Genomic DNA, 24,712 nt, shown 5'->3' on the forward strand with positions numbered 1-24,712 from the left:
CGACCTACTAGGATAAACACTAAGCTTCCACATACTTTGTGACAGTTGCCATATTGATTTTGTGTACAACTTCAATTTATACACAACACTTGTGTACCGTGAAATAACCGAATGTTTAGGATAACGATATAATTTACAAAAGGTAAATCTTATATACATAAGGGGGCAAATGTAAATTTGAAAAGACATATTAATTGAGTGTCCATTTTGTATATTTTTTTCTATACACACCTATTATCAGACAGATATATTTGTCCAATGAATTTTATTCGGTTAGACACTGTTGTGATGTTTATTGTTGTTGCTGCAATTCGTGCTAATCAGTCTATCGATTAATGCGTGTTGATTTGTTCACTGTTTGACTAGTTATTGATTTTTACTTATCATGTTTCTTTGCGCATATTTTTCTATTTCTTCGGTTATTTATTTTAGCTTGTCCCTTGTAGCAATCAACCTTGCCTCAGATACTAGTAACATCAGGGGCGATTCGATTCATTTTTAAGGGGGTCCAAACCTAGGATTAAGGGGTACCAAATATATGTCCCCATTCAAATGCATTGATCGTCAAAAAAGGATGTTCAAACCCCACTGAACATCTTTTAAAAGATAATCTATAACATGATGAACTTGACATATACAAACAGAATGATAAACTTTTTCAAAAATGACTAATGCATGTTGGTTCCCTCTTTGCATTATATCCTACATCTCTTCTTGTAATCATAACAATATCAAATTATAGCGGACACATGATCAATCTTTTCGTTTATATATCGAGATGTGTACATTACAACTCGAACCACTTTAAAACAACTCGGATCACCCTTAGGGATAAACCTGATCAGTTTAAAAGACTGCTTGGACCATTTACTAAAGTTTAAAAGATTTACTTCATGTTCTAAAATCACTTCCTAAAGAGGCGATCTGGCATATGAAAAAAACGAACATGTATGTGTTTACATTTTTATTGCATGTAAATAATTTGTTGGTTTATTGAGGTTATAGATGCATTTGTTCATGCGATTGTGACTTAGTTTGTAATCTATCAAACTTCGTAAAAATCATCGCCAGGGATATTTTAATCATATATAACCTAATTTTACTACTTGATAAAACCAGTAAACTCATGAATTTGTTATAAAAACAGTTATACTGAAGTAATTATTTTTAATGAGAATATGAGATGATCATCCTATTGATGTCGTTACAATATTGTACAATGGTTAGGCATAACAAAATAGAATATAAATCGAGTCTTTATCATAACCTTTACTTTTAAAAAATATATTGCGCAATAATTTGTAATTCAGTATACTTTAAATTTTTACCTGTAATTGAAAACATTTGAGGTCATATTAGCATTGATAACATATATAAAGATAGAGGGAATACTAATATTATTGGTTTTTGAACAGACCACGGAGTGTGATCGTGCAAATGGACGTTCTTGGATTTATTGACTTGCCAGGATGGGTCCTTACTATTATCATCATATTGATTACATTATATTTGTAAGTACACATGCTTTATATTCTATTTATATACGCACAGTTCCGTTTAGAATTTTTATTTTGCAAAGCATGTACTAGTAAAATTTTGCAGTCCAGCGATATGTTTATTGATAAAATATGCGTATTCCATGGCTATCAACAGAGTTTATATTAAAATACTGTTTCCTTTCACACTTCAAGCATTGTTTATCAAATACAGTCCATAGTTAAATATTTCAATTTTAAAACCTACACAGAGCATGCAAAAGTGCATTACCCGTTTGGCTTTTTTGACGACAACATCTCGCCTTAAATGTGTATTTTTTCATTGATCAAATTGAAGTATATCAACCCCTCCTTTTTATACATTTAATACTATAAATGCATTAATTGCATTTTTGTTGTCTACAAACTGAATTGACGTTATTATTGTAGCTTTAATTGTTTAATATAATAACTAAGAAACGACTCTACTATACATAGTTTGATATAAAGAATACATTTAAGTATCATTGAGGTAATTTAGCAAGAAGTTCCTATTAAACCAATACCCTTGGCCATCTATATTACTTGCAGTTCGATGTGATGGTTTGCTCGACAAAAGCTGTGTTAATATGACTTTGAGTTAGAATGATGATAAAAATTTGTTTTAGGTTTTGTAAAGTATAAATAATAGACGAATGTACAGATGAACCAATAATTAAAGTTTTGCAAACTACAAACGTCCATAGACTTAAAGAAAAGATGCATTTTACAAACACTATAATTATTACGTAAAACTTTCTATTTCCAAATCAAGAAGTTTGTTTACTATCTAAAATTAATGAACATAATTAAAAACTGAGAATGATTTAAGGATGTACATATCTCAATTTATTGACTGATAATGGAATTTTGTGGGACTGCTTGCTTGCTAGCTGAACCGTGAAGTCAATATTAGGTAAGATATACTACCCTCCCTTTGAAGTAGTCTTGTCATACAGACAGATAGATTGGGTGTTATATGTCGGACTAGTCTACTCTAAAAGGAGGGTAGTTTACCTAATCTAATAATGACCATACCGTTCAGGTAGCAAGTAAACTAACCGAACATACTACATGTACCTTCACACTCATTGCAATCGGCTGTAAATCCATGTTTTATCAACCATTTTCTACGTATGGAAATGTCGGAAATGTCTCTACCAAGTCAGAACAGGAGATTTGTTTTTCACTGATTTGATTGTTTGAGTTTTTGATTTTGCCATTTGATACTAGTCATTCCGTTTTGAGTTCTTTTTTTTTTTTGTCTTTTATTTCAATCTCAAATGTGTTTTGGTATTATAGGTATTCGTTATGGTACCACAGCCTGTGGAGGCGATTGGGGATTCCAGGACCTAGACCAATACCTTTCTTGGGTATTTTACCTCGTTATAAACAGGTTAACCGCTATCATCATTTAACAATTATCTAAAGAAAATTATAAAATATATTAGACTTTGAAGTTGTCACGCTATATGCGCATTTTGTTTACAAAACTCGACTATGAACCTCGATTGCAAATTTTGAGGTCCAATATCAAACAAGAAAAAGAAAAGCATTGCACGACGAAAAATTCCACATTATATGCCAAATACGGCTAAGGTCATTTAAGACTGTGGGTAAGTAAATGCCTTTAATTTATTTCAAAAGATTTGAAATAGAAAAATAATAGAAAAGAAATCGAGATAGAAAGAAATAAAGTAATATTTTTGTCATAAAAATATCAAAACGATTGTAAACTAATAGATATGGGGTCTGTAAATTCCATGTGTGGTGAGAGCGAACCGATATGGAATTTGTTTTCCCCATATATATATCGCACTAGGTCAATAGCACACTGTGTACGAATTTATCTTACCGATTATATTAACATGTGACATTCATTGTAACCTATCGAAGTGACCAAATCTTCAATATAAAGAACCTACTTTCATTGGTCAATAATAAAAAAAAAATGTAACAACTTGTTGAGTTTTAATGTGTTTTTTTCTGCATTTATTTCAATCGTTCGTCACCAAGTTCGTCGTCCTTTGAAATCTTTCAGATTTTTCTGCAACGCAATGTTATTTTTACAAAGGGACGTAACACCACTTCCAACAGTGTATTGAAATAACCCACACCTACTAATCCTTAATGAAATACAAACGGTATCCACGCAGTCGATCTTTACCATTCATATTCACAGAAATGTACAGCATGCATCCCCACTAGCCAAACATTAATCTGGAAATTCAACTATCGAAAAAAATATTCAAGGAATGACCGAACAGCACAATAATCATCATTTGTGCATAGCGAATAAGTTAGATATCAGTATTCTTTGGTCTTTATTTGGAGACATTTTATACAACTAATGTTTTCAATGTAATTTGTTTTCCTATACAAGTCAATTTCGCATGATAGTAAATTTTACAGGGATTAGCAAAGACGGACCTAGAACTAGTTAACACGTATGGGTCAGTTGTAGGGTAAGTGGTTTTTTTTTCTCAATAGTTTGTTTTAAACTGTTTTTCATGCACGAAGATCAACAATGTTAATGAATTATCATGAAAAATAAAACAGCTGGATAATATTAATGTTTCGAAAATCGCAATATCAATTTTTATCATTCAAATGAAAGAGGAGATCATCACTATTATCTGCAAGTATAATTTTTTAAACTTTAAATATACACTTTTTTTTATCTTCAGCTTTAACCAAAAAGTTATGCAGCAAATAACTAAATAAACTGGCTGTTGGAAAACAATACCTTGTAATTTAATTCTAAATTCCATATTTAACCGGTGTAAATCACGAAAACGTAGCTGACATCACAGTCACATGACAAAATTATGTCTTTTAGATGATTAACAAATCACTGTCAGCCAATCAGAAGATACGTTACATCCAAAATTAAATTACTTCAGTCTGTAAAGTTACATATATAATTTTACAGAATTTACCATGGTCATCTGCCAGTATTGTTGGTATCTGATCCAGAGATGGTGAAGGAGATTTTCATAAAAGAGTTTTCCAATTACACCAATAGACCAGTAAGTTCTGTAACAATACGAAAGCAGTACCACAAAGTAAAATCACAAAAATAGTGAACTCTGAGGAACATTCAAAACGGAAAATCCTAATCAATTGGCAAAACCATAAGCTCAAACACATTTAAGGAAAACTTAACAAATGTCTTATTCCTGATTTGGCACAAGCATTTCTTAAGTAGAAAATAGTGGATTGAACCTGGTTTTATAGCAAGCTAAACTTCTCACTTTTATTACAGTCGAATCAAATTCCATTATATTGACAACGATGCGTGAACAAAATAAACATACACAATAGCCCAGTGATTAAGAAAAAAGGTCAAAAATAGGAGTTCAGCACTTAACATTGTGGTATCATCTAAATCACTATAAGACAAACAAATGTCACAAAAAAGCACAAAAAGTCATACATCAAATTTAACAACATCATTCATTGCTTTTAACATTAAGCTATTCTGCTCTGACTCAGGAAGCTGAATTCTATATTTTATAATTATGATAGAGAGTCGAAAGATATCAAAGTTATATCTAAACTCATAACAGGCATAATTCGAAGACAAACTGACAACGGCACGGCAAAATGAACGATGAACGACAAAAAGAGAAATGATAACAATAAGAAAACACAATAAAGAAAAATATTTTCTTGATAATCCTGTAACACCAAAGTTAACATAGATATAGGAAGATATGGTATGAGTGCCAATGAGATAACTCTCCATCAAAGTCACAATTTATAAAAGTTTACCATTATAGGTCATGCATACAAATTCATACAGATTCACTCTAACGATTAAGGTTGAATAAGCAAACACCGTATTTTTATGTTGGAGTTAACTGGTAGAATTTGCTTGTGGTTAATATTTAGGACGTAAACAACTATTGAGTAGATTTTACAAACACATCTCCTCACAAAATCAAGTTACCTTAGTATAAGTTATAACACTATATTTTCTTAAAATGTCCTGTAACAAGTCAGGAAAATTACTATTGTTATCTTAGAGTTCGTTTTTGTGTGTGATGTATTTTAGTGCTTCTGTTTTGTCGTTGTTCTCCTTTTATATTTGATGTGTTTCCTTCAATTTTTGTTTGTAACCCGGATTTGTTTTTTTCTCAATCAATTAGTGAATTTCGAAAAGCGGTATACTACTTTGTGTTTCCTTCAATTTTTGTTTGTAACCCGGATTTGTTTTTTTCTCAATCAATTAGTCAATATCGAACAGCGGTATACTACTTTAGCCTTTATTAATATATGATTAGACATGCCCTCTTTGAAGTTATCTTGAAGTTTACATATTTTAGTTGATATGTGGTGTTGAAAGATTATACGTATCAATTCTTCCAATTGTTTGAAATTATTATACAGTGAAACCTGCCTTATCCGACACCTGAGTATTCCAACATCCTACCTTAACTGACACATGTTCATGGACCTTAAATAAACATATTCTTCCAGAAAAAAAACCTGAGTATTCCGACACCCTCCATAATCAAACAATTCTTTTCTGGTCCTCTAGTGTGTCGGAAATCACAGGTTACACTGTATGTGTATACTGTCGCTTTTTGTTATTCTTGTTATGTGTATCACAATTTCACCAGCTATTTTAAGACCACAGCGAAGATTATGATAATGTTTTGTTATTTAACGTCCTTTGAAAAATATCACTTGATTATCAGGACCAATACATTAATGTCAATATGATAGGACTATGAACATTGATTTGTACTAGCGGGAAACATCGAGCCAGATAATTTACACGGTAAGATCTGCAAGAAGATTTGTCGCCGTACACGGTTATTTGGTACCTCACACCTTGACTAAAATTAATGTGGCTCGTTTAATTTTCATAAAAGTAGTACAAAACATTGAGTGAAATATACTTACTATTACTGGCTATTTTTTTTAGGTCCCGTTCAAGATGGACGAACATAGTGCTTTCAGTGTTGGTACTGCTAAGGATAATCATTGGAAGTTTCTCCGCAGTACAATATCACCTACATTCTCATCCGGGAAGCTAAAACTGGTAATGGTTTATTTTGGTACTAAATTAAAATATTTATACCCAGTACAAAATCGAATATTTTCTACCCTCATTATAAAGTGTTCCTTTCCTTTGTTATTGCCTCAATGCTTGTGGTGTTGCTGCTGCTGATCTTCCTTTAACTTAGAAGTTTTTTTCCGTAGTAAATATCACATACCTTCTCATCCTGGAAATTCAGACTGGTACCTTTGTATTTTCTACATATTCATCCTGGAAATTTCAAAAGTCAAAGGACAGTTTAAATTCTTATTTAGCCTAATTTTATAAGATCCTGAACACTGCTTAATCAACGTAACTAGTAGCTAAGTAAAGAAAAGAGAGGCATAGGATACCAGAGATTGTCAGACTCATAGATCGGAAACAAACTGATAATGCCAGGGCGAAACAAACAAAAAAGAAGACAAACAGACAAATAATGGTTCACAAGACACAACATAGAAAACTGAAGACTTGGAACACGAACCCAACCAAAACAGGGGGTTATTTCGGGTGCTCCGGATCTGTAAGCAGATCCTGCTCCACATGTGGCACCCGCCGGGTTGCTAATAATGTTACAAACCGGTAAATAAAAGTTGTTTTCGAAGAAGGATTTTGTATGTTCTTTTCATACATCACGATAATATTGTTGTGCAGTAAATAATAAAAAAAAGTTAAACCTTTCCGAAGCCTAAAAACGCATGAATTGTTTCATTTTTTTAAAATGACATATAGCTGATTTACGATGGAAAAGTATTTAAAACATTTTTTTTTTATGAAATTATTAACAATGACGGTTTATTGTTTACAACAACCTTAGGATAAAACTGTTTCATTTGCTAATCTTGAGTACATATCTAACAACACAGTGTTTTAATCATAATAAGATAAATCGAGAAAATATGGGACCAAAAGGGACCTAAGTACTGTTCGTTTTAATATTTCAGATGGTCCCAAAAATACAAAGGTGTTGTACAAATCTAGTTGAAAACATTAAACAGCAAAGTAAACAAGAAGAGCAAGTCGATATGAAGGGGTAAGATATAATAAATAATCATTTGTTTTCTCCGAATGACATATACTACTAGTCTATAAGAAAGGAAAACGGTGTTAAATGTACACATACAATTTCGGCTCATACGTTTGAAGATAAGAAGCAGTGCAATTTATACACATTTTTGTGGAAGGGCATACAAAATTAGAAGCAATAAGTTGTCAAAGGTACCAGGATTATCATTCAATTATGAATACGCCAAATGCGCGCTTCGCTCAGTGACGCTCAGATGAACATAGTTATTAAGCCAAACAAGTACAAAGTTGAAGAGCATTAAGGACCCAAAATTCCAATTTACTGAAATGATTACCAGACATTATTCGTTTAAGCATCAACAATGAAAGACTTGGTTCTTACAAGTGTTTCATTTGTTCAGCAATTTTAGTAAGCGAAGATTATATGAACTGTATCTTTAATATATCTGGATTTCCTTTCGAAATGAAAATAAAGCTCATTTAAGAAAAATCCTCATGTTTCCTATTAATGTTATTTTATAGGTTGTGGTTCACATTGTTTCCTTTAACATTTATACTACATTAACGATTTTTATTTCAAGAGTATGTGAAACGTTCACTATGGATGTTATTGCTAGTACAGCCTTTGGTATCGATGTTAATTCACAGAACGAACCAAATAACCAGTTCGTAAAGCACGCCGAAGCTGCAGCTCTTGGTGAAATATTTGGCCCTAAATTTTTTCTTATAAGTAAGTTTTTTTTATATATAGTACATTTTATTTTGGTGTGCAACACTTTGCTTATGAAACGTTGAGTTTGTATATTTTTATGCTTTTCGCATCGGTCGTAAGTTCCAAATCACACACACAGTCTAACTACAGCTTCATCTCAAACAGTTTCATTAATTTGCTCAACAGTTTTATTGATTTGAATTGATATGTAATTATTATTTAGTTAATTCAATAAATATGTATGGCGTTCTGCAAAATCTGTTATATAGATTATGTATTTAACAGTATTGTAGAAAATACTTCTTATTTTTTTTTATTTGAACATATCAAATTCAATCTGATTTGAAAACCTAGAAGACAAATAGTTATCAAAGGCACCAGTACGCCAGATGCGCGCCTCGTCTACACAATACACATCAGTGACGCCCATATCAAAATATTAATAAAGCCAAACAAGTACAAAGTTGAAGAGTATTGAATATCCAAAATTCCAGAAAGTTGTGCCAAATCCGGCTAAGGTAATCTATGCCATAGATAAGAAAATCCTTAGTTTTTCGAAAAACAGTTATTGTAGAAAATCATGTTTGGCACACGGAAGTTGAATAATGTGATTTAATCTGCACCTTCCTATACAATGGCATTCCAGTACACGTACGAGCGCAAAACAAATTATTCGTTTAAGTGTTGTAGGACTTTGTTGTTCGATAGACATGATCATTCTAAGTGTAATCCGTTGTTTATTATATACTGTTATTTATAGTGTAGAGTGTGTCTGCATTAAGTTCACATTTGCGTTGTCAGTCAGGTTAAATGAAAAGGAAATGGGGAATGAGTCAAAGAGAAAACAATTTTCAACACAGCAAGAACACCCTGCACACTCAGGGGTGCTTAAGGGGGTCTCTAAATAAAAGAGTGTATAAGTTAAGTGAAAATGGACGTCATACTAAAATATCAAAAAGAACAAAATTAAAAAATCGTAAAACACTAACAAATATACGAGGCATCTGACTCCCTAAAAATTTCTAGCTAATGTAGAAAAAACATACAGGCAGCTATACGCACAGTAAAACTCAGTTTAAAAGAAGTCCGAGTCCGAGGTAAAAAAAAAGGCTGACAAAAGAAACTAAGCAAAACGACAATAATACATCAATTAACACCAGCCTAATTGTCAGCACTTCGGTGTTGACATGAATATCATTTATATGGTAATTTTTATAAATTTCCAGTTTACAAAAATATAATATTTCGACATTCTAAGAATTTTCGTATCCCAGACATAGATAAGCTTAACCGTATTTGGCACAACCTTTTTTTTTGAAAATTTGGGTCCTCAATGCTCCTCAACTTTGTACTTGTTTGGCTTTATAACTATTTTGATCTGAGCGTCACTGATGAGTGTAATGTAGACGAAGCGAGCGTCGGCTGTATTAAATTATAAGGTTGGTACCTTTGATAACTAATTACTAGCAGGTACTGACATGCCCACTCCAGAAATCACTTATTATGATTGAAAGATTTTGTTATCATATAAAAATCAAGCCAAATCACTCCCAGTAGGGGTTTAGTAACATCCCATCATGAGGTTTAAGAGAAGAATATAACCCGTACATGCCTGCAACTGGTTTTAGAATAAATGAGTTTAATTATTATTGAGAGCTAATATATAATCCAAATATATAAATGTTTGTTACAAATGTTGTTTGTATGTTGTCTTTTATTTCATTTCAGTGATGTTCCCGATTTTGAAACATTTGTTCACGATACACTTCATGAAGAAGGAAGCTGTAGATTTTTTCAGATCGGTTGTAGAGTCTGCAATTGGACTAAGGACAAAAGGACAAGAAGTGTGTACAATTTTTTGATACATTTGCGTTTACCTCCATTATTGACATTTTTACCAATTATGTCTGTTTGTTTTGTTAACTCATCGCTGTCAATACAATCGAATTTGATGCGACTGTCATACAATAAACTCATAATAGATACCAGGACTAAAATTTTACACTTACACAAGACGCGCGTTTCGTCTACAAAAGACTCATCAGTGACGCTCGAATCAAAAATGTTTACAAGGCCAAATAAATAACCAAGTTGAAGAGCATTGATGACCAAAAATTCCTAAACGTTTTGCCAAATACAGCTAAGGTGGTCCGAGATCACTATTATTTCGTAATGCATTTCTTTTAGAACATAAATGAAAATTAAAAAATCCCACCTACGCTTTCTCAAAGAAACTTTTACAGTGTGTTGTACTACTTTTGGGACAAATTATATCAAAATTATAGAAAACTTCATCGTCTCTAACTCAAAATATGGACAATTTTATCTTTAGGGCGTCTTGAAATCTTTTGACAGCAACCTTTTTCACCTGGACCAAATCACTTCTTTCCTTTAAAATTCTGGACCCAAATTTTTTTACATTGTAATTTCACCCCCCCTACTTGGATTTTGGGGCATTAAACATGAAGAAATAAATTTGGAAGGGTTATAAAAATTAATGGCAAGTAACCCACTGACAACACTAGGGACTATATTTGTGAACAACGAAAATCAAGGGACGACAATTGTGGATGGACCAGGTAATGTATTCTTGAGGGGGAAAAAAGCTATAGTATTTAAAAAATTCAAAGTTTTATTAACTGTTAATTTATTATTATGAACATATCAATGATAACTCAAGTCAACACAGAAGTACTGACTACTTGGCTGGTGATACCTTCGGGGAAACAAATCTCCACTACAAAAGACTCATCAGTGACGCTCGTATCACAAAATATTTAAAAGGCCAAATAAATAACGAAGTTGAAGAGCATTGAGGACCGTAAACTTCCTAAACGTTTTGCTAAATACAGATAAGGTAATCTATTCCCCAGGTAGAAAAGACACACATGAGAGGTTTCGCTAGCTATAAAACCAGGTTAAATTCACCATTTTCCTTCATGGGAAAATGCCTGTACCAAGTCAGGAATATGACAGTTGTTATCCATTCGTTTGATGTGTTTGATGTTTTAATTTTGCGATTTGATTAGGGACTTTCTGATCTGAATATTTCTCAGTATTTTTGGGGATTTACCTTTTAGAATTTCCTCCTTTTTATCGTTTTTGCCGTTAATATAAATATACATAGCGTAACAAAATGTAGCATAAAGAAGCAGACTAATTTAATTTGGAGAATTTTTTAATTTGAAAATATCGATTTGACAATATATAAATAACACGTAGCTGAGAGGGTGATAGAGCAGATTGTTACCCCGATAAAACATTTTCAACCGCGGCGAAGTGTTATTTGATTTATTATACTGAATGTCCTATCATTATTGTTTTTTACAGATTTATTTTATTTCAAAAGTATTTTCTACGACTTCACGTACATAACAACGTTACGGGTATTAGCAAAAAAATAACTATAGTTATTTTTTTATTTTTTTTTAAACAGTCAAATTATAAAATCTGAGCAAGAAAGTAGAACTTTAAATTCTCGATTTTTGATTGGTCTGGACGAGAGGGTAACATTTAAAAAAAATTGTCAACCTCTCAGCTATGTAATAGAGTAAATTAACACCGTCATTTTAGCCAATCAAAGTGTGACATTTTAACGTGAAGCATAATAATACTAAATGTTACTTCCATTATAAGTGTTTTTTGTATGTTTATACACGGTGACTGATTGTGGTTAATAACATTGATGTTTTCAGGTTTATAACGATTTCCTTCAACTAATGTTAAACGCACGACATGATGATAAACAGTCGGATTACTTCACGATTGGTGATCTCAAAGAATTTAAAAACAGAGGTAAATAAAGGCCACAGTAGTACACCGCTGCTCTTACAATCAATTGCAAAACAAACAAAGCCTGGTAACAAACTAAAACTGAGGGAAACACATCAAATATAAGAGGAGAACAACGACCCAACAGAAACACTACAATGCAACACACACAGGAACGAACTTTAAGATAACAATAGTAATTTTCCTGACTTGGTACAGGACATTGTTGCAAAAATGGTCGGTTGAACCTGGTTTTGTGGCTAGACAAATCTCCCGCTTTAATGGCAAACCATATGAGTCTAGTGTTGTTCATACCTTCACTGAGAAAGCAGTTTACGGGATTGATCTTTGAATTCGTTCTCCCAGTAGTAATATTGGTTCAATATCCCCTGTAAATGACGTGATTCCATATTTGGTTTCTTACTTTATAATAATGAGTTTAACGACGAAAGCAATTTTAGAAATCTAGAGCAGTTATTTCATCATTGAAAATACTATGAATATTTTGCAGACCCCGTTGAAAGTAATTGTGCACGATAATATGTGGGGCATTCCTTTAAAATGATGTTTGAACTTTAGACAAAATCAACATCGGTCATAAAACATACAAACAAACAAACATACATACAAGCACTCAATTTGCCAACCACGGCGCCAAAAGCAGCAGAATAATTACAATACATTTATTATCATCAACATAATATAAAGTAAAATTAATATAAACATGATTAGTTCAATCGATTACCAATTCATATCGAAGTAAATGAAATAAGTAGTTTGTTATAATATATAAATTTAAAATTAACCATTATAAAAAAATTAGGAGATGTGGTTTGATTTTCAATGATACAATTATCCACCAAAGTTCAAATAAAGTTGATGTAACAATGAGAAAACCTTCTACCGTATAGTCAGCTAAAAAGGTACCGACATAAAAAAAAAATTGTGTTCGTGTATTGGTATCACGTCGTCTTCGTCGATAGCGGCGTCGTCCGAAGACATTTGGTTTCCTGACAATAAGTTTAGTATAGGTTAATAGAAATCTTTAAAATTTAAAAACAAGGTTCGAAACCACAGAAGAAAGGTCAGGATTTATTGTGGCTGCATTGTAAACCCATTGTTGTCCTTTGGCTGTTGTCTGTTCTTTGGTTGCGTTTTTGTCTCTTTGACACATTCCCAATTTCCATTCTTTTTTATTCAATGGTTATAAATTTTCATATTTAGAATTGTTTATTATTTTTTTGAGCATGAAGAGTTTACAATGGTTTTGTTATAAAGATTTCTTGTATTGTCTTGAGGTGATTATCTGTCAATTTATTTTTAAAAGCTACTACTGAATGCTGTTGAAAGTATATTAATTTTAGCCATGATTATCTATATCATTTTCTATTTTAATACTAGTATTATTTATTTAAATGGGTTGTTATGGTAACTTGTGTATTGATCTCTCTGAAATTGTACTGTAAGGAACCATACCATAAAAGGAAAGCTGTGATTGAGTTTGGGGGTAATTACTAAAAGGGGCTTTAAAACAATTTTGGGAATTTCTTTTCATAATTGTTTATTCTTATATTGTGTCCAATCTTGCATCAGCTCTTCAGGGTTCGACCTCTGTGATCGTATCAGTCTGCACCCGGTGAAGCATTTTATTTTCTTATGCATAGACATGAGAATGGTTATGATATTAAGTAAAACTTCCAAAATGTACACAAACATGCTGTATAATGTTATTCATTTTTTTTACAGGGTTGAACAATTCTGAAGTGAAAGAAAATGCTGTGACGTTTTTTGTAGCTGGTTATGACACAACAGCGAATACCTTAGCTTTTGCCTGTTATTGCCTAGCAACAAACCACGATGTCCAGGACAAATGTTTGGAGGAAATAGATAACATTTTTCATGGTGTCAGTATAAAGGAGATGGGGCAATAAGGCCCTTATTTGGCCCAAAAATTACTACAAATTTAAAAGTTATCATACACATTCTTAAATTACTGAAAACTTAACTAAGGTACAAGGCATTCAGAAAAACAAAACAAATTTGACATTGAACAAGTTACCATGGCAACAAAACATGACTTAATTTGCATATTTTGTAAAATTTCATGATTTTCCTTGTTTTTCATCATATTTTGACCATATTTGAGATTGAAAAAGTATATGCGCACCCAAGAAACAAGAAAACACTATTCATAAATATATGATTATGTGTTGTAGGAAAGACCACAATTTGAAGATCTTTCCAAATTAGAATATTTAGATCGATTTTTCAATGAAGTACTTCGTCTTTATGCTTCAGCAGTGCGGTAAGTAAACTTGCAAAATATTGTTTCAAATAAATGTATATAATATTCTCTTTATTTTGCATTTTGAACTTTTTTCTGTTTTTTTTTTTCCTTTTAGTTAAAACAAGAACCCAAACAGAGCAAAAAACATATTACTTTTGTCAATATTTTATTGATTTTTTTTTTTATTTCAATTTTTAAAGGCCTGATTATTTCTACGCATATTTCTTTTCAATTTAAGAAACGAAATGTTACGCTATTCAAAAAATGCACAATACTGTTCTTTATATAAAAAGTAATTGTTATAGAAAATAGAAGGTCAAATTATGCATGTGATTAGTCATCTATACTGATAATGCATTTTTAGTTTCCAGTTTCTTTTAATAATTATGACCATGGCCGAATGTCACCATTTCTGTTATCTTGACTAGATATATTCAAATACAGTCGTCAACCTTTTTGTGAACATTCAAATAATTTTGAGTGTTTTTTTTTTAAATGTTAATAGAATTCAACGAGGAGGAAAACAGGGTATGACAGTTAAAGGTGTTTATATTCCTAAAGATGTAGACATTTCCGTACCTTTGTATGCCTTACACAGAAATCCTACTTACTGGCCAGATCCAGAAAAATTTGACCCTGACAGGTATTGAAATGTATATAAATAATTACATTGCCTATCATGAACACAACAAAATAGACATGTTGAGGGATTGTGCTTAATTTTCATATGGTGAAGACAATAATCTTTTAATCAATTGAGGTCTGAGGCTGGCATCTCATTTACTGCTAGTAGTCCTTTATCTAGTGGGTTTCATATGAGGCTGTTTTGTGACATATAGACGAAAACACTTGTATTAGTTGTTTCTGTTTTTAAAAAATGAAAAGCTTTCTATTCAAAATACACGAATAATGTCTGGTTTGCGGTGGTAACTGTTTGGGTCCAGGTTATCTCATGAAAAAGGAACCAATGAAGTTATCCCTTACTTTACCGTGATATAGCTGCATAGTAAGTCTTTAAGCAAGAACAGAAACCAGTTTATCTGCAAGGTATTTCATCTACATGCAATGATACATCATGTACTGTGTTACAACCCTAGTGGAAGCTGTCGATGAGAGACGCTACTAGATATAACAAATATGAAAAAGAAAATGGGGTATAATTGCTTTCAAAATGATTCTCCATAAGAGATCAAATGACACAGAAATTAACAACTATGGGTCATTGTACGGCCTACAACACGATAAGATAAATGAGTAGAACAGAAATTGATTCCGTAAATTGCGGAAGCACTGTTGATTTACGCTGATGAATTGTTGTGCCAAAATATACGTTTTTCAATATTCTTTTATATTACTTTAATCGCTTATACACTCCCGTATTATGTACCAGTATTGTTGCACGGACTGGAAGCATATGTCACAGGTTTACGAATATTTTTATTTGAATCGAAGGAACGAGGAACTTATAATAAATGTACGCACAGTATATTTTAAAATCAATGTCTATAATTATACATAGAATAGCAAATTTACAGATCTAACATTGTTGGGTTGATGTTGAGACGAGTTGTATATACATTATGTACACAGCCATGTATCACCATCATTGATGGCGATCCGATGGATACATCTGTTGTAGGGTTGTCACTGACTCAGACGTACTTATTATACATAGAATATATATATACAATATTAGGTCAATGTCAGAAAAATGTAAATTTTTTTGTAGGAAGGGTAAGGTTCTACCGAGCCCATCCTTAGTTTTGCGTCGAATACAAAAAAGTTTTATGTTTCTGACATTGACCTAATATTGTTTTTTTCTGCATTTTAAATTAATAGGTATAGGAAGCTGTGGTGTGAGTGCCAATGAGACAACTCTCCATCCAAATAACAATTTATAAAAGTAAACCATTATAGGTCAATGTACGGCCTTCAACACGGAGCCTTGGCTCATAACGAGCAAAAAGCTATAAAGGGCCCCAAAATGACTAGTGTAAAACAATTCAAACGGGAAAACCAACGGTGGAATCTATATAAAAAACGAGAAACGAGAAACACGTATAAATCACATAAACAAACGACAACTACTGTACCTCAGATTCCTGAACTAGGACAGGTGCAAACATTTGCAGCGGGATTAAACGTTTTAATGGTACCAAACCTTCCCCCCTTTTTTGAAACAACAGCATAACATCACAACATAGAAAATCACACGATAAAATATCAATTGGAAGGCCTAACTCAATCAAAAAACGCAAATTAACACACTATGAACGAATAAATTTGATCTGCGCTACCTGAATGCAAATGCACAGTTAATAAAATATTAGGGACAAACATTCAAGGCCAAAAAGCAAACAAACAAGTCCAAACAAAGCCATGGCCAGATACCACCAAGAAATATTTAATCCTTCGAAAATAATCACTTTAAAAAAAAAACGGTTTTAATAATTTCTACAGGTAAATGAAAAATAACTTTGTCGTTTTAGGTATACTACTTATGTGCATAAAATTCTTCCAATAATTAGGAATATCAAGAAAGTTCTGTCATATCAATACATAATTTGACACTAGATACAAATTGGGTGAATATCAACAATACATCTATACAATTAAAGCTAGCTAAAACTTCCCTGTACAGATTTAAGGAGAATAATATTGATGTTCATACAAATGTAGTACGAAGAAGTGAAAATTAGTGGATATTTCAAATAATCAAAGCTGGTATATAGACAAGATCCATTTTAATATAAAATAACAAGAAAATACGATTTGAGAGTACTCGCAGTTACTGAAAGTTAAAAGCCAAAAACAATTAATAATAAAAAATCATGCTTCAGAGACTAAAATCAACTAGAACACATCCCAGGGATTTAGTATTTTAACGTCATAAACAGTCAGAGAAGACATGACTTGTGCAATGCCAAAAATGAATGTATCGACAGGTAGTAGGATAGTGAGTCACTATACACCCCGCCTCAAAAGAAGATGCAATTTACTTATGTTTTAATTTGCTAATGACCAAATCGATATTAGTGTCTATATAAACTATATTCAGAGATCTAATTACAATAATGAAGAAAAGTTAAAGAATTTCAATGGAAATGTATACACAGGATTATATATACTGAAAACAGACTGAAAATAATGCACATGTCAAATGGAAAATGTCACTTATGTGATGAAATTAATAATATTGAAACTCTTGAGCATTTATTTTATCAATGTATCAATGTTAAACCATTGATAGAAACGGTTGTTAGAAATTTACAACTTTGTAACCTTATAAGCGACGAGGTTCTCGTTGAAAAAGATATTTTATTAGGAACTTGTACAGAGAATTCGAATAATTCCATTGTTAATGCAATAATATTTTATTTCAAATGGGCTATTTGGAAAATACGTAATAAATGCAAATTCGATAAAATTAAACTGAATGTACAGTCTATACAGGCTTTGCTAAAATTGCAAATGAAAAACGAATTAAAATTTCTTCTGCTACGCTCGGATATAAAGTATATATGCAAAACGAAAATTAAACTCTTTATCGAAAAAATTTAGAAAGATGTACTTAGTTCTACTGCTCTAAACGAAAGGTGTGTTCGATTCCATATATATATATACTTATCTTATTGTATCTTGTGTATAAAGTAGTGAACAATATGTTATTATAACAGAAAGAAAAAACAATATTTTGTATTGTAATTATTATTTAAATCTATGTCTGTGCATATTAGTTACATTAGTAAATTACCACATATATTATGCTTCGTAATACATTTGTACTCACCAAAAAAAAAAAAAAAATTACAATAATGGTACGATAACCATAACTTATAAGTTTATTTAAAGGTTTGATGAGTTTACACGGATCACATACTTATTTCCTCGCTTTAGGTACACTATTACCGTTAAATTTAGGATGTGCAATACCATTTTTAATAAGTTAAGGTACAGCCAAATTTACTAATCAAATCTTTGTACCTAAGAAAGAATTTAGTAGAAGTTTTAAGTAATTTATGGTATCGAAATCCCTGACACAATAATTTCCAGTGATGCATTGATTACGTTCGTTAAAATCTATGACATCAGAACAAACACTGGCATACCGAACGAGTTGGGATATATAAACACCGTATGATGGAGTCAAAGGCACATCGCCGTCTAAAAAAGGAAAATTAACAATGGGAAATGAAAAATCGTCTCTTTTGTCGTAAATTTTAGTATGTAGTCTTACGCTAGAAATTGAATTTTCTAAATCTATAAAAGGACAACTGCTGCTGCTTATGTTAGATTTTGTTAAAATAAGTTCTTTTGGGTAAATTTTGGAAGTATATTTAGAGAACTCTGGATTATTCAACGAAAAAATATCATCCAGATAACGGTAGGTTCTTTTGAATGTATCAACCAAATATAACAATGATGAGTCTTTACTGAGTTTGGTCATAAACTGAGATTTATAGCAATATAGAAATAAATATGCTATTAAAGGGGCACAGTTAGTGCCCATAGGAATACCTACTACCAGACGATACACTTTATCGCCGAAACGTACATAAATATATTGATATCTGTTTAAATTGTAAAACTAATTTCAAACTTATTTTCACACCTTAATGAACCTCGGATTGTGGGAAAAAGTTATCCATGATGAAATAGACATTGCACAAAATAAAGCTGTGTTACTATATATCAGAAATAAACATAACTAGTTGCAGTTTAAATCATTGTATTTCGTTGACAAATATTACCAGCGCACAACACTTAATCTTAAGGTACCAGTCATGTATTACAACTCGTTTCCGGTGCATGTCAAAACATGGAGGGACACAAAATAGTCCTTTCTTATCTGAATTTTTTTATGGATTCATTTTTTGCTGTTTTTTTATAGGCGTGTGCTGAATTGAAACATATTTCTAGATTTTAAAAAACATCTTGAATCTTTCTTGATATTAATCTAGGAAAGTGGAAGGATATCAATGATTACTGAAATTGGTGCATCCTAGTAAAAACAGCAAACAGAAAGTAGAAAAAAAATGTTTTGACTTCAGGGTTACGTAAAAGAAGAGGGACGAAAGATACCAAAGGGACAGTCAAACTCATAAATCTAAAACAAACTGACAACGCCATGGCTAAAAATGAAAAAGACAAACAGAAAAACAATAGTACACATGACACAACATAGAAAACTAAAGAAATAAACAACACGAACCCCACCAAAAACTAGGGGTGATCTCAGGTGCTCCGGAAGGGTAAGCAGATCCTGCTCCACATGCGGCACCCGTCGTGTTGCTTATGTGATTACAAATCCGGTAAATAGTCTAATTCGGTAGGTCAAATTCATGAAAGGGAAGGGGATTGTAGTTACGACGTGAGGAACATATCCGATATCATTTGTGAAATGGTTATTCCATAACGGTCAACCAACTCGTGATGGCGTCCGTAAAATTTACGAAGGGATGATTTCAACTTCACCATTTGGAACTCTTGATTTAATAGCTTCCTTGTGAGCAGTAAACCTCTATCAAGAAAATCATGATAGGAAATGCAAGCACGGGAATATCGTATCAATTGAGAGATATATACCCCGTATGCAGGTGCTGCTGGAATGTTGCTACTTAGAAATGGAAAGTTCACAATTGGAAAGCTGAAATCATCTCTTTTGTCGTAAAGTTTTGTCTTCAACCGACCCTCATTGTCAATTTCTAGATGTAAGTCAAGATATGAAGCTGACTTAACTGTATCTGTAGTATCCTTTATCTCCAATTCGATGGGATAGATGCGTTCCACATAGTCACCAAATTTTGAATTGTTTAGTGAAAGAACGTCATCTATATAGCGGAAAGTAGAGTTAAAGGATATTGCTAACTTCTTATCTTTCTTCCTAAGAAGTTCCTGCATACCTTTTATTCTTTGTGGCAGGCCTTTCTTTTTTCGATTAAATCACAATTTCACATTAGTACATACATGATATAAACCTGATTTGTTTTCTATATTGCATTTTTTTTTTCATCTTCAAAGGACAACTGTTTTGCATGTAAGCCTATGCAGCAGTCAATTACAGGACTGCAACCTGCATAGGGTATTTTTTTCATATGTTCACTGCAAGGAAGTAGCTCTTGTGGACTTTTGTGTGCCAAGAATGACAAAACATCATGATTTAAGGACTTTTCAAGAACAAAAATCATGGGGTATCATGCTACACTGAAAAACTGAAATTATGTTATAATTATGATGTTTTATACAAGACATCATTCAAAAGTACTAATAGATATAAAGCACAACAGTTTGAGGTAAATTGAGATTCTGGTAGTATTACATACACGATTTTTAACTAAAAAGAACATAGAAAGATTTTTTTTCTATGAAATCTAATTCTTGCGATAAAAATTATAGTTTCATTGAAAATCAGTGTAAAGTTGAAGAGACAGCTACATACAATTTTTTTTCTTAAGGGTTATTATTTTTATAGCTCAATTATTGACATATATGACTTCTTTTCCTGTCTGCGGCACTGCATTGTTAATTGAAAATTCCATATTTGTGTTAAACATTTGTTTAAAAAGTGGAATTTTTCTAAAACTATTCATCATGACAAGATTTTTTGTGATAAGTTGTGACAAGTAATCAATATTTTTACTAAAACACTAACTTGTGTATTAATTTTGTTTTTTCTTGAATTTGATGACAAATTTTATATGCATTGGTACAGTCTAAAAACCCTTATATAGTTGGCATGTATAAACACATGTATAGTATAAAAAAAAAAGAGAAAGGTATGGTCATTCTTGTCTTTAGATAGTTGTATTGTAGCACATTCTTCAATATTACAAAGTTTAGGGTAGTTTTTCAATTTTGACTTAAACAAGACTACTTGGGTAGTTTTCATCGGAAAAAGGGGGAGGGAATTATTTAATTTGGTTCAATCAAAGATAAGGAAAAAATATAAATAATAGATAAGAATTCTCTTCTAGCTTCACAGTATCCAAATAATAAGAACACATTCCTAACGATAGAACAGAATGAGATTTACAGATCATTTGATAGACATGACTGATTTCGAATTTTGCCTGATTTCAGAAAGGGGTACTCCTTTAATAGTTTCCGGTGCATGTCAAGACGTGGAGGGTAACAAAATTGTCCATTTTTTCTGAATTTTTTTTTTGGACTCAATTTTTTCTGTTTGATTATAGGACTATGCTGAATTGAAACACATATATAGATTAAAAAAAATCTTGCATCTTTCTGGGGATATCAATCCAGGAAAGTGGAAGGATATCATTTTTACCGGAAATGGTGAGGCCTAGTAAGATATTTCGTAGTATGCCCCACTTTTTTCTCGATTAAATCACAATTTCAGATTAGTACATACATGATATAAACATGAATTTTTTTTCTATGCAGCATTTTTATTTTTTTCATTTTCAAAAATCAGCTGTTGTGCATGTAAGCCTTTGGAGCAGTCAATTACAAGACTGCAACCTTAAGTTGCGCCTTTATACCTGAACTAGTGTAATGGTAATTAAACTTGTTTATACACGTTTTGAAGGTTCACAGAAGAGAATAAGGCAAAAAGACCAGAATATGCATTTATTCCATTTGGTGTTGGTCCAAGGATATGTATAGGAATGAGATTGGCATTGATGGAAGTAAAAATGGCATTAGTGTTTTTGTTACAGAACTTTTCTTTTTCGCCTTGTAGTAAAACAGAGGTAAGCTTACTGATACTATTTATAAAACGTTTGTATTTCATTTATTTGTGACATGATTAATCTATAAAAACAACATACAGTCTTCTTTCTTGATAACATAAAGACATTTGCTTTTACATTTTAATTTTTTTTAATATTGGGATTCATGAAGGGAATACTGTTTGATTATAATTGTTGAAATCTTTAAAAGTGCTATTTTACACCCAAGTATACATAAATGTTATTAATAAAGCAAATATTTATACTGAATTTGTCCTGACAATTGTCCCCTTTTGGTTGAATAAATCGAAAATATCGACATGTGACATAATGGAAAAAGATACAAACATCATACAAAAAACATTGTAGACAATTCAAAGTTCAAATACAAACTTCAACGTAGTTGTTCCATAAAACGCTTAACGTAGATCATTTCAAAATGCTCGCATTTTGCCCGAACTAATACCTGTTACGGCAAATAGCTGTCAAAATCAATCAATGGAAGAAAGGGTAAAACACGTGTACAGGAACATGTATATAAATATGTTGAAAAAAAGTAAAATTTTTTGAAATAATTGCATCTACTGAAAGCCAGTTTAAAATCCTAGTTAATATAAATAAGACCATATTTTGTTGGACATACGTATCAGTCAAAACACACCAACAGCATTCTAAGAAACTGACGTGCGTATGCACTACAAATAATTAGTATATACAGAATGCAGGACAACAAAGTATTGATTGATTGATTGATTTTTGTTTAATGCCTCTTTAAACATTATTGTGCTATTTTGTGGCGGTCGGGTTTTATTGGTGGAGGAAGCCAGAGTGCCAGGAGAGAACTATCGACTTTCAATAAGAAAACTAAAAGTCATAGTCAAATAAGATTTGAGTCAAGTGTACCTGCCTCGTGCAGGATGCGACTTCACAACCTCTAGTGATACAGTAGTTCAATAACTTAGAACATCCAGCCACCGATTACTTGTTTACAAAATTTTCCAGATGAGTTTCAACTATTGACAATGAAATCAATTTAAGTACAGAAAATATATTGTTAAGATATATCCGCAATGTAACATTTGTATCAATTAAAATGAGTTTTATTTAAGTTTACTTTCATTCACCAATTTTAAAAACGCATAAATTGAGCAAAATACATTATGTATGTACGTGGCAAGATTGAACTTTCGAACATTCGCCCTGATAATTCATTAAGATACTATTCAGTACAAAGACATGTTATTATCATAAATACATTTAGTGTAATAAGTCAGATTTTTGGGGCATTTCGCATAGCGGCAATGAATCTTTCAAACGGCTGCTATAGAAGGAAAAATATTTGATAAGTTTGCAATTTCAACACAAATAATTTTTAGCAATCTTTTTTTTCTTTCAGATCCCCATTGAACTGGAAACCGGAGGACTAATTCGGGCAAAGAACGGCATTCCATTGAAAATCAATAATAGAGAAAAACCTTAAATTGCATACGTTTTCATGGAAGAATTAGGATTACTCTATGATATCGGTTTTAAGATGTACATAGTGATATGCAGAAAGCTATCTTTACCATTAGACGCTACATATACTACAAATAGAACTGCTTTATTTTTTTTAATGATTCATATCACTGTGGACATGTCCACATGTTGCTCCTTCAATCCAAATTACCTTTCTTAATAAATGACATTACTGAAAGCGACAGATTACCAAACTTTTTATTTGTCATGTGCAAATACTGATTCAGGAAATATCTGAGCTTCAAACTTCTTGGTTTAGTGGATTTTACGTGGCTCTGTCTTTTGTTTCCTAAAATTGTGATAATATTGTACTGTCCTTGGGTATTTACTATTAAATATCATAAGACTTTGTAACTTATATGGTTTAAATTATCTTGCATTTTCACCAAGTGTATATTTGGTATTTAGTTTAGCACAAATATAAGTTAAATGTGTTTTATTCTTTAAATTAGAATGGTTCCAAACGTGGATCTTATCAAGCTTCGTCCAGAATTTTTTTTCCTTGGACATTTAAATCACAACTAAATGAAACCGTGTTTTTCCTTGTACTTCAAACTTTGATTTACTGCTATTTCGTTTTCGTAGCGATATTGATAGATGAATTAGTCTTAAAGTTGGTCAGCAGAAGCACTGATATAATAGATTTTAAACTGCATCGATATGTTTTTCCTTGAAATATTTTTTTTGCGTATTTGATTGTGTTTTCTTCGAAGAGTATAATACTCTATCCGTAATGTTTTTGACATTCCTCCTTCGTGTATTGGGTTTTCTCCGTAGAGTACTGTAACTTGTTTTCTTCGTAGTGTATTTGAATTTTTCCGTATCACATCAATTGTTGGTTTTCCGTAGTGTATTGTATGTTTTCGCCACTGATGATACGTTGAAAGAAAAATTACCATACACTTATTTATATATAATTTGAATACTAAACAAGAGGCTCCCAAGAGCCTGAATCGCTCACCTTAAATTTTTTGCTTAAATCTTCTATGAATGATTATTTTGGGTTTTCAATTTATATAAATGGTTCTTCGATTCTGTCATATCTTCTTCAAAAGCAAACACAAGAGTGGACACACTGAAATGTCTCGCTTGTCTCGTGTTCATAATATAATTTATGATGAAAGTATAAAAAAACATTGTATACCC

General features: G+C 31.8%; 1 protein-coding gene across 3 annotated transcripts; it reads left to right on the forward strand.

The window, feature by feature from the left end:
* LOC143056770 (cytochrome P450 3A41-like) lies at nt 1-23,752 on the forward strand. Of its 3 annotated transcripts, XM_076229920.1 has the most exons (15): nt 1-142; nt 1,416-1,511; nt 2,817-2,910; nt 3,927-3,979; nt 4,447-4,543; nt 6,448-6,564; nt 7,506-7,594; nt 8,169-8,317; nt 10,028-10,143; nt 11,995-12,094; nt 13,817-13,974; nt 14,287-14,375; nt 14,863-15,000; nt 21,907-22,069; nt 23,445-23,752. In XM_076229920.1, the coding sequence occupies exons 2-15, from the start codon at nt 1,438-1,440 to the stop codon at nt 23,526-23,528; spliced, it is 1,521 nt and encodes a 506-aa protein (XP_076086035.1). In that variant the 5' UTR covers nt 1-142; nt 1,416-1,437; the 3' UTR covers nt 23,529-23,752. The 3 variants fall into 3 exon arrangements, with proteins under 3 accessions (XP_076086035.1, XP_076086034.1, XP_076086036.1); XM_076229919.1 differs by lacking the exon at nt 1-142 and having other exon boundaries at nt 1,364-1,511; XM_076229921.1 differs by lacking the exons at nt 1-142; nt 1,416-1,511; nt 2,817-2,910 and adding an exon at nt 2,975-3,130.
* The last annotated feature ends 960 nt before the right edge of the window (nt 23,753-24,712 follow it).

The sequence above is a fragment of the Mytilus galloprovincialis genome, chromosome 13, assembly GCF_965363235.1.
Source record: "Mytilus galloprovincialis chromosome 13, xbMytGall1.hap1.1, whole genome shotgun sequence".
NCBI lineage: Eukaryota > Metazoa > Mollusca > Bivalvia > Mytilida > Mytilidae > Mytilus > Mytilus galloprovincialis.

What these genes read in the sequence shown, in the direction of transcription:
- LOC143056770 (XM_076229920.1), top strand. Translation starts at nt 1,438, where the DNA reads ATGGACGTTCTTGGATTTATTGACTTGCCAGGATGGGTCCTTACTATT. An exon ending in CTTTATGCTTCAGCAGTGCG is followed by an intron (nt 14,376 to 14,862) that starts GTAAGTAAACTT and finishes AAATGTTAATAG; the next exon opens with AATTCAACGAGGAGGAAAAC. An exon ending in GAAAAATTTGACCCTGACAG is followed by an intron (nt 15,001 to 21,906) that starts GTATTGAAATGT and finishes CACGTTTTGAAG; the next exon opens with GTTCACAGAAGAGAATAAGG.